Source organism: Engystomops pustulosus, chromosome 4, assembly GCF_040894005.1.
Source record: "Engystomops pustulosus chromosome 4, aEngPut4.maternal, whole genome shotgun sequence".
In the NCBI taxonomy this organism is placed as follows: Eukaryota; Metazoa; Chordata; class Amphibia; order Anura; family Leptodactylidae; genus Engystomops; species Engystomops pustulosus.
In genome coordinates, this window is record NC_092414.1 from 12,341,416 (window position 1) to 12,353,018 (window position 11,603).

Here is an 11,603-nt window from a genome sequence, read left to right on the forward strand (position 1 = left end):
TTCCTAGAGATCCATCACCACACACATCTGAAGTGCCTCAGGGGGGTCCCTTCACTACACTGTGGCTTCACCTCTTCTTGGTGGCCCTGATGGCATGGACAAGGCTTGTTCTCCTGGACCATACCATTTAGGTCGCAGGGAATCCAGCTTCCCCCACACTGTGGTCAGGTCCCGGTGGGGTAACGTTGCATAAGTAGCAGCAGGATCGGGAAATAAGCAATTATATTCCAGGGCTATAGCACTACTGTTGTGTCCTCACACTGCTGTGCCCTGCGCTCTCTGTAGAAAGCGTCAATTATTGTCCCTAGAAGTGTGTGTAAACTTTGTGTATGTTTTTAGTAGCAGCAGGACTGTGACATTTGGATTTATATTTCTGGATTGTACTAGGGGTGTGTCCTCACACTGCTGTGCTCTGAGCATTAATGGTGACATAATTTGTTTCCACTATGAAGGCCCCACACAGTTTTTGCAGGGTCACATGTACTAGCCATGTGTTCTGATCTGTCTGGGGGGTCACACTTACTCCTCATTGATGAAGATGAGCTCGATGGATGGTTGGTTCTGCTTCTCCTTTCCAACTGCGGGACCCAAAAATATTCCATTAGGTCACATACTGTCCACTTGGGTCTTGTGAACTTGGGTCTAATATTAGAGGACATTCACAATATTACACAAGTCCAATATACTGTGAGGGTTCAGCTATAGCGCCACCTGCTGTCCAGGCACCATGTGTGGGGAGGGAAAGGGAAAATGAAATTATCCTTTGAGATGCAAGAAAATAAAGAGTTAAAGTTGAAGAAACATGAGAGACCTTTCTGCGGGGCGTTTTCAGGTGCAGAAGAGCCATTGACCAGCGCCCCCTCGTGCTCCTCATCCCCTCGTGTCAGCTGCTTGAGGACTGCGTCTACAATGGGCATCACCATGGCGGTAGAAGATGTGTTAGAGAGCCACATGGAGAGCAACGCGGTGCAGCACATGAAGCACATCAACAGCCTGGGGGGACCACACAAGGAGTATTATAGCAGTTATATACCTGTACATAGGGGGCAGTATTATAGCAGTTATATAACCTGTACATAGGGGGCAGTATTATAGCAGTTATATAACCTGTACATAGGGGGCAGTATTATAGTAGTTATATTCCTGTACATAGGGGGCAGTATTATAGTAGTTATATTCCTGTACATAGGGGGCAGTATTATAGTAGTTATATTCCTGTACACATGGGGCAGTATTATAGTAGTTATATTCCTGTACATAGGGGGCAGTATTATAGTAGTTATAGTCTTGTACATTGGAGGCAGTATTATAGTAGTTATATTCCTGTACATAGGGGGCAGTATTATAGTAGTTATATTCCTGTACATAGGGGGCAGTATTATAGTAGTTATATTCTTGTACATAGGGGGCAGTATTATAGTAGTTATATTCCTGTACATAGGGGGCAGTATTATAGTAGTTACATCCTTGTACATAGGGGGCAGTATTATAGTAGTTATATTCTTGTACATAGGGGGCAGTATTATAGTAGTTATATTCCTGTACATAGGGGCAGTATTATAGTAGTTATATTCCTGTACATAGGGGGCAGTATTATAGTAGTTATATTCCTGTACATAGGGGGCAGTATTATAGTAGTTATATTCCTGTACATAGGGGGCAGTATTATAGAAGTTATATTCCTGTACATAGGGAGCAGTATTATAGTAGTTATATTCCTGTACATAGGGGGCAGTATTATAGTAGTTATATTCTTGTACGTAGGGGGCAGTATTATAGTAGTTATATTCCTGTACATAGGGGGCAGTATTATAGAAGTTATATTCCTGTACATAGGGAGCAGTATTATAGTAGTTATATTCCTGTACATAGGGGGCAGTATTATAGTAGTTATATTCTTGTACGTAGGGGGCAGTATTATAGTAGTTATATTCTTGTACATAGGGGGCAGTATTATAGTAGTTATATTCTTGTACATAGGGGGCAGTACTATAGTAGTTATATTATTGTACATAGGAGGCAGTATTATAGTAGTTATATTCCTGTACATAGGGGGCAGTATTATAGTAGTTATATTATTGTACATAGGGGGCAGTATTATAGTAGTTATATTCCTGTACATAGAGGGCAGTATTATAGTAGTTATATTCTTGTACATAGTGAGCAGTATTATAGTAGTTATATTCTTGTACATAGGGGGCAGTATTATAGTAGTTATATTCTTGTACATAGGGGGCAGTATTATAGTAGTTATATTCTTGTACATAGGAGGCAGTATTATAGTAGTTATATTCTTATACATAGGGGGCAGTATTATAGTAGTTATATTCTTGTACGTAGGGGCAGTATTATAGTAGTTATATTCTTGTACGTAGGGGCAGTATTATAGTAGTTATATTCCTGTACATAGGGGGCAGTATTATAGTAGTTATGTTCCTGTACATAGGGGGCAGTATTATAGTAGTTATATTCTTGTACATAGGGGGCAGTATTATAGTAGTTATATTCTTGTACATAGGGGGCAGTATTATAGTAGTTATATTCTTGTACATAGGAGGCAGTATTATAGTAGTTATATTCTTGTACATAGGGGGCAGTATTATAGTAGTTATATTCTTGTACATAGGGGGCAGTATTATAGTAGTTATATTCTTGTACATAGGGGGCAGTATTATAGTAGTTATATTCTTGTACATAGGGGCAGTATTATAGTAGTTATATTCTTGTACATAGGGGGCAGTATTATAGTAGTTATATTCTTGTACATAGGGGGCAGTATTATAGTAGTTATATTCCTGTACATAGGAGGCAGTATTATAGTAGTTATATTCCTGTTCATAGGGGGCAGTATTATAGTAGTTATATTCTTGTACATAGGGGGCAGTATTATAGTAGTTATATTCCTGTACACATGGGGCAGTATTATAGTAGTTATATTCCTGTACATAGGGGGCAGTATTATAGTAGTTATGGTCTTGTACATTGGAGGCAGTATTATAGTAGTTATATTCCTGTACATAGGGGGCAGTATTATAGTAGTTATATTCTTGTACATAGGGGGCAGTATTATAGTAGTTATATTCCTGCACATAGGGGGCAGTATTATAGTAGTTATATTCCTGTACATAGGGAGCAGTATTATAGTAGTTATATTCTTGTACATAGGGGGCAGTATTATAGTAGTTATATTCTTGTACATAGGGGGTAGTATTATAGTAGTTATATTCTTGTACATAGGGGGTAGTATTATAGTAGTTATATTCTTGTACATAGGGGGCAGTATTATAGTAGTTATATTCTTGTACATAGGGAGCAGTATTATAGTAGTTATATCCCTGTACATAGGGGGCAGTATTATAGTAGTTATATTCTTGTACATAGGGAGCAGTATTATAGTAGTTATATTCCTGTACATAGGGGCAGTATTATAGTAGTTATATTCTTGTACATAGGGGGCAGTATTATAGTAGTTATATTCCTGTACATAGGGGGCAGTATTATAGTTGTTATATTCTTGTACATAGGGGGCAGTATTATAGTAGTTATATTCCTGTACATAGGGGGGCAGTATTATAGTAGTTATATTCCTGTACATAGGGGGCAGTATTATAGTAGTTATATTCCTGTACATAGGGGGCAGTATTATAGTAGTTATATTCCTGTACATAGGGGGCAGTATTATAGTAGTTATATTCTTGTACATAGGGGGCAGTATTATAGTAGTTATATTCCTGTACATAGGGGGCAGTATTATAGTAGTTATATTCCTGTACATAGGGGGCAGTATTATAGTAGTTATATTCCTGTACATAGGGGGCAGTATTATAGTAGTTATATTCTTGTACATAGGGGGCAGTATTATAGTAGTTATATTCTTGTACATAGGGGGCAGTATTATAGTAGTTATATTCCTGTACATAGGGGGCAGTATTATAGTAGTTATATTCTTGTACATAGGGGGCAGTATTATAGTAGTTATATTCCTGTACATAGGGGGCAGTATTATAGTAGTTATATTCCTGTACATAGGGGGCAGTATTATAGTAGTTATATTCCTGTACATAGGGGGCAGTATTATAGTAGTTATATTCCTGTACATAGGGGGCAGTATTATAGTAGTTATATTCCTGTACATAGGGGGCAGTATTATAGTAGTTATATTTCTGTACATAGGGGGCAGTATTATAGTAGTTATATTCTTGTACATAGGGGCAGTATTATAGTAGTTATATTCCTGTACATAGGGGGCAGTATTATAGTAGTTATATTCTTGTACATAGGGGGCAGTATTATAGTAGTTATATTCTTGTACATAGGGGGCAGTATTATAGTAGTTATATTCCTGCACATAGGGGGCAGTATTATAGTAGTTATATTCTTGTACATAGGGGGCAGTATTATAGTAGTTATATTCTTGTACATAGGGGGCAGTATTATAGTAGTTATATTCCAGCTATACCACCCTCTCCTGGCACATACTCACATTCCTGGCTTGGCTCCGGATAACATGACCATTCTCAGCGCTATCCTCCTATGAAGATTCCATTTCTCTACTGAAGCAGCTAAGCAGATGACCCCCATGAGCAGAAGTGTCGTGTTCTTAACATATTCTGCTGCCACCTTCAAGAAGAAACCATTATATCAGACTGAGGGGTGATTAACTTCCACCCTAACCACCTACCAGACTCTAATAGTATAACATTTTAATGACATCTTTACTTTGCAGCTGCTGGAAAGTGAGATCTTGCTGGTGAGGCTGTTGTGCTGACCTCTAGTGGTCAGTCTGAATATTGTACATTGGACATTTTTTGTCTATTCATAGATGTCTCTCTATTACATCACACTCATCGCTGGTTGTTTCCTGTCACATGATTTACGGATACTTGAGTCCCCAGAAAACCATTACTTCTGGTCTAGTCCTCTAAATCGATGGGATTTCTGGGAAGGAATGTCACACCACATGTGAACAAAGGCAAAGGAATGGGCAAGTCTGTTCTTGTATGTGACACTTACAGAGCGGTATTATGTTGCCAGGTGGCGGTAGGGTCAGGGTTATGTAACTATGTTGCCCCTTTGATGTGATAGTTCTCATTGAGGAGCATGAAATCTTAAAGGCAACAATGTATCAACAATGGAATTATATGCAAATGAGCTCTCCTCAAGCTCCATAGTGCCACCTATAGGCAGCTAGGCAGTACATCAACATCTAAGACCCCAAATCAGCCATATAATGACCATAGATAGCCCTGATACACTGTAACAAACCCTCACCGATGTCATCTGGCCATGATTGAGATGGGATTTCAAAGCAGAGATCTTAAAAATTAAACTCTATTGCTTGTGTTTTTTCAATGCTGCTAAATAATACCGCCATATAGTGCCAAAAATCATGGTCATACAGTGCCTAAATAATGCTGCCATACAGATCCTACATTGTAGTGCCATATAGTGCCAACATAACAGTGAGACAGCGGAAGAAAGTTCAACGTTTCACACTGCTGCTCATCTTGTATTAAAGAATAATGTCCAGATAATTGCTAAATAATACCGCCATACAGTGCCTAATGTGAATTTTTCAAAATAATGCTGTACCAAGGTACTAAAAGTCAGTGTCCCAGTACAAAATAATGATGTCACACTGTCCGTACATTGTGGTGCTTACAGGGAACATATAATAGTGACAAATAGTGGAAACGTAGTGGCGCCATATAGTCCCAAAGTATCAGCAACATTAAAAATTCATATATTAAACACTGATATCTGTATATTACCACCATACTTACCATACTGACCAGACATAATACTGCCATATGGTACCAAAGGAACAGTAATTAACCCTATATCCACACTTGATGTACATAATAGTGCCATAGGGTACGCTACGCTACATTAAGACACTGATTTATATATTACCGCCATACCGGCCATACATAATTCTGCCCTATGGTGCAAAAGGAACAGCAGATGATCCTTTATCAATACTAGATATAGTGCTGCTTACAGTGAGCACATAATAGGGCCACAGGGTGACATAGAGTACATAAAGACACAGATATATCATATGTATATTACCGCCATACTTATCAGACACAATACTGCAATATGGTGCCAAAGGAGCAGTAATCATCCTTATATCAACACTAGATATAGTACTGCTTACAGTGAGCACATAATAGTGCCACAGGGTGACATAGAGTACCTAAGGACACTGAAAAATATATAAATTACCACCATACTGACTGGACATAGTACCACCATATGGTGCCAAAGGAACAGTTATTACGACTATATCAACAGCAGTCATAGTACTTCTTACAGAGAGCACATAAAAGTGCCAGAAGGTGACATAGAGTACTATAAAAGACACAGTTATATGTATTATACTGCAATACTGACCGGACATAATACCGCCATATGGTGCCAAAGGAACAGTTATAAACACTATATCAATAACAGACATAGTACTGCTTACAGAGAGCACATAAAAGTACCAGAAGGTGACATAGAGTACTAAAAGACACCGATATATGTATAATACCGCAATACTGAACAGACATTACACTGCCATATGGTGCCAAAGGAACAGTTATAAACACTATATCAACACCAATTACAGTACCACTTACAGTGAACACATTATAGTGCCATATAGTGGCATATAGATCCTTTATAATACTGCAATCTAGTGCCCCCCCCTAATACCGCATATAAAGTATAAAGCTATATATAGTAGGGAGTGAGTATTGTGTAGGGGGGGATTATTTGTGACCTTTTTTACGCCCATTTATGTCATTTTTGCCTAAATTGGATGGAATATTCCTGGATTTTTACACACGCATACTATTTTTGGATGTATATTTTTCCATACTCCTCCCTCCTATAGGAAAATCTTCTCTCAGCAGCAGCCGCCATGGAGTTATATACACCCAGGGAAAGCTACAACCCCCCCCAGAATGTAATACCGCCAACCCTGTGCCACCTTTGCCCCACTGGGATGACCTGGTTTACATCCCCCCCTACAATACAGGGCAAGTTATTTCTAATAAAAAACTTCTTATTCCGGTGGCCGGAGTCCCGTGGCCCTGGAGCTGAAAGGCGGCATTGTATTCTATGATCCGCGCCCCGCTGAGGTCCTGCTAATACTGCCATATCCTGCATGTGCGCGCTGTATATTACCGCACAACGGGGAGGATGGGAGTAGTAGTCTCTATCACCCACCTGAGACCAAAGCCTAAGCATTCCCAAACCCAGGGAATGTCTATAGGTGAGAAATATACAAACAAATATATAAACCCGCCCTATAGTGCTTCCTATAATACACACATACCGTGAGTGGGCTGCATGTGCACGAATCCCATATAGAGCAGGTCACACTATAACGCTGGGCTCGTACCTGGAAGCTTTACATTCCAACTTAATGGAACTTACTGACTAAGTTTTGTGGGGTTATTCCCTCTGTAGCAGTATTATTTTGGCACTGTATGGCGGCATTATACACTTATTATTAAATGAATGGAGTTATCTTTGTATCAAAGGCCATTGATTAGAGTTTGATCTGATATAAGTATATTACTAGGCAGATTTATCTCTGGATTATAAGGCGTCATTATTGCGTTACATTACTGGCATCATATGGCGCTTTTATTTATACATTTATTTGTGGGAGATTGATTATAATTGTGTTTGATGTGTATATGTGTGAGTCCTATTACCCAGGCGTCCAGCGAGCAGATAGCTGACAGTGTGTAGCAACATTATGCACCTTATGACGGTATTTTATTACATTGACGTTGCGATCCGACAGGGTATTGCAGTATTATGAGCCTTGTGGCGGTATTTTTTCCATTCATATAAAACCCCTTAGTGTCAAACATTTTACTGATGCTATAAGTCCTGCACTGATTGTTGGGTCTTATGACGATGACATCATATGGCGCCATTATTTATATAAAATGATGCGGTATATTGGTTAGACGTTGTTTCGATTATGTTTTAAGCACTATATGGCGCTATATTGTGAAGCATATTATAGACCATGATATGGCGCTATTATTTACAATGCAGCTCATTCATTACGGACAGGTTGCACTCTATGGTAGTATTATCTGAGCACCACAGGACTCCATGTTGTCTTTGCATTATAATAAATCTTTGATATTGTATAGGACTATATTTTTGGGCGGTATTATTTCTGTATTTTAAATTATATCCCACATTATATGGCGCTTTTATTTCTATATAACTAAGTGTATGTGTTGGGGGGGGGGAACGGTATATATGGCCCTGACTATATGGTGTTATATAGGCACAATATGGCAGCATTTTTTTACGGTATTATTTACGGTATGCAGCATTCTGGGAAATAGCGTTGCATGGTTTTTGAGTCCTGGCTGAGATCTAATAATCTCATCTGTGGAGCTGTAAATACGAGGAAACACGGCCAAGGAACGCGGAATATGCAGGGTCGGGGTCTGGCTTTCGTTAACAAAATGTAACTAAGAACTCGCCAAAATTACAGAACATTCCCCAAATTCCATGTTATCAATTATCACCACCATGTGCCACCACCATGTAATTCTGCTTTTATGTCCATATGTAACGAATTCTTAGTGATGTCTTATTTCTGCAGTGACCTCAGCAGGAGAAAGTTGGTATTGCATGATGTCCATTAAAATGAATGGGACAACATCTAATGTGTGGTCGTGTTGAGTCCTCCAGGGTAGGAGACACTCTTTGCACTACATTGGAGGTGCTATGAATGGGAAATTTCTGCAGTGACCCCTGCAGGAGAAGCATGGTTTTCATTTAAAATAAAGGGGGCGCTGTATAATACATGGTCATGTTGAGTCCTCCAGTGTAGAAGCTATGGTGGCCCATTTGACTAGCTAAAAACATTAGAAGTGTGTCTGACCTCACTAGACTTCAGCACCCCAAAAAGTGGGAAGAGGAAAGCGGGGACCAAAGCGGCAGCTCCAAGGGGGACAGCCTCCGACACCCAGTATACGGCGGTCACTATGAGGACGTAGGCGCAGGAGGCCTCCTATAGAGAGAAAGACACAAGTACAAATCAGCGCCATTCACAGTGACCCCATAACATCTTCTCTGTCCCCGTTATGGTTTGTACCCGAGCGGATTTCCAATGACATCACCATAACATTGCATCTACCGTGTCCCCAGAACAGTGTCATCTCCTCTGTCCACAGTACAGTCCCCTTATAGGGATCCCAAAGTGGTGGCACCCACATTGTCTCCATTCCAGTGCCTTATACTGTCCCCATAACGCTGGCACCTACAGTTCCCCCCTTTACAGTCCCCTGATAGAGTCCCCATAGAGGTGTCACCCACATTGTCCTCATTACAGTCCCCTTATAGTGATCCCAAAAAGGTGTCAACCACATTGACCCCATTACAGTCTTATAGTCTTCCCATAGTAGTGTCACCCAAATTGTCCCCATTACAGTCCCCCTATAGTGTCCACATAGCAGTGTCATCAATATTGATCCCATTACAGCCCTCATAGTAGTGTCAGCCACATTGCCCCAATTAACATCCCGTTATGGTGTCTCTATAACAGTGGCACCTACATTGTTCCCATCACAGTGTCATACACATTTTCCCTATTACAGTCCCGATATAGTGTCCTCCTAGCAGTGGCACCTATATTCCCCCCATTACAGCCCCCTTATAGATACTACATCATCAGTATCATCAATATTGTTCTCCTTACCATCTTCTCGTAATGACCCCATAACAGTATCCCCATTACAATCCCATCATAGTGTCCTCATAGTAGCGGCTTCTACACTCCCCGCATTATAGTCCCTGTATAGTGACCTTGTAACAGTGGCACCTACAATCCCTTTATAGAGCCCCCATAGTAGTGTCACCAACATTGTCACTATAAAAATACACTTATGGCTCCCCAATAACAGTGTCACCCATATTGTCCCCAATAACATCCTCTTATAGAGTCCCTGTAACAGTGACACCTACATTGTTCCCATAGCAGTGTTATACACATGTTATACACAGTCTCCTTATAGTGACACTATAATAGTGTCATCAGTATTGTTCCCATTACCATCACCTCACAATGTCCCCATAACAGTGGCACATACATTATCCCCATTACAGTCCCAATATAGTGTCCTCATAGCAGTGGCATCTACACCCCCCCCCATTACAGCCCCCTTATAGTGTCCTCATAGCAGTGGCATCTACATTCCCCCCATTACAGCCCCCTTATAGTGTCCTCATAGCAGTGGCATCTACACTCTCCCCATTACAGCCCCTTATAGTGTCCTCATAGCAGTGGCATTTACACTCCCCCCATTACAGCCCCCTTATAGTGTCCTCATAGCAGTGGCATCTACATTGCCCCCATTATAGCCCCCTTATAGTGTCCTCATAGCAGTGGCATCTACACCCCCCCCCCCCCATTACAGCCCCCTTATAGTGTCCTCATAGCAGTGGCATCTACATTTCCCCCATTACAGCCCCCTTATAGTGTCCTCATAGCAGTGGCATCTACACTCCCCCCATTACAGCCCCTTATAGTGTCCTCATATCAGTGTCATCTACACTCCCCCCATTACAGCCCCCTTATAGTGTCCTTATAGCAATGGCATCTACACTCCCCCATTATAGTGATCATGTAACAGTGGCACTTACATTTTTCCCATTACAATCCCTTTATAGCGTCCCAATTAACATCCACTCATAGCATCCCCGTAATAGCGTCACTTACATTGTCCCCATTAGAGTCCTGTCCCCATAACAGTGGCACCAACATTGTCCCCATGGCAGTGTCATCCCCATGTTCCCAATTACATTCCCCTTATTGTATCCTCCTAGCAGTGGCATCTATATTCCTCCCATTATAGTCTCCCTATAGTGACACCACAACACTGTCATCAACATTGTCCCCATTACAGTAGTCTTTTAGTGTCCCCAAAGCAGTGTCATCCACATTGTCCCCATTACAGTAGTTTTTTTAGTGTCCCCATAGCAGTGGCACCCAGACCGTCCCCATTACGGTGCCCATACAACATTGCGATATACCCCCTTGTCAGTGACAGTATCCCCTTAGAGCGTCCCCATTATCCCAGGTCCCCAATACAGTGCCCTCCGACCTGTACTTACACTACTGGGGTGCAGCAGGGGGAGGGGGAGCAGCAGGAGTGGAATAGAGATGACCAGGACCAGGTTCTTGGATCTTATGAGTTGGGTCCACACTGCCGCCATGCTGGACCGCTCCTCAGACTCTGGTAACTTTTACTGGAGGATTTTCTCCTAAATCTCCCTCTCCCAGAAAGCCTGTGACGTCTCTTAATCCTTTGCTTCGTTTCTCTCCCACAAACTCTGTGACCCGGGCGCCACTTGTTAGCATTTTATTCGTTAAATACATCTCCAAGGTTACTATTCTTAAGGATTATTTTAAAAAAGACTAAAATAAAAAAAATCCCATAATCCTAAATAAACTCCCCTCCCTTCAATGTATGGAATGAAATGCGGCGTCAGGCGATCCGGGCTTTACCTGATTCAGCAAATTACATGATCGTTGGAGAAGGAGCTCACCTTTAATTAAAATAAAAAAACCTTAA

General features: G+C 40.9%; 1 protein-coding gene across 1 annotated transcript in view; it reads right to left on the reverse strand.

The window, feature by feature from the left end:
- SLC13A4 (solute carrier family 13 member 4) overlaps window positions 1-11,471 on the reverse strand; it is a 31,328-nt gene extending 19,857 nt beyond the window's left edge. The window contains exons 1-5 of the mRNA XM_072145170.1: window positions 11,143-11,471; window positions 8,912-9,040; window positions 4,484-4,620; window positions 812-993; window positions 524-578 (exon numbers count right to left, since the gene is read on the reverse strand). Coding sequence (XP_072001271.1) covers window positions 524-578; window positions 812-993; window positions 4,484-4,620; window positions 8,912-9,040; window positions 11,143-11,244 — 605 coding nt within the window. The 5' untranslated portion in view covers window positions 11,245-11,471. The remainder of the gene's footprint in view (window positions 1-523; window positions 579-811; window positions 994-4,483; window positions 4,621-8,911; window positions 9,041-11,142) is intronic.
- Between the last annotated feature and the right edge of the window lie 132 nt (window positions 11,472-11,603).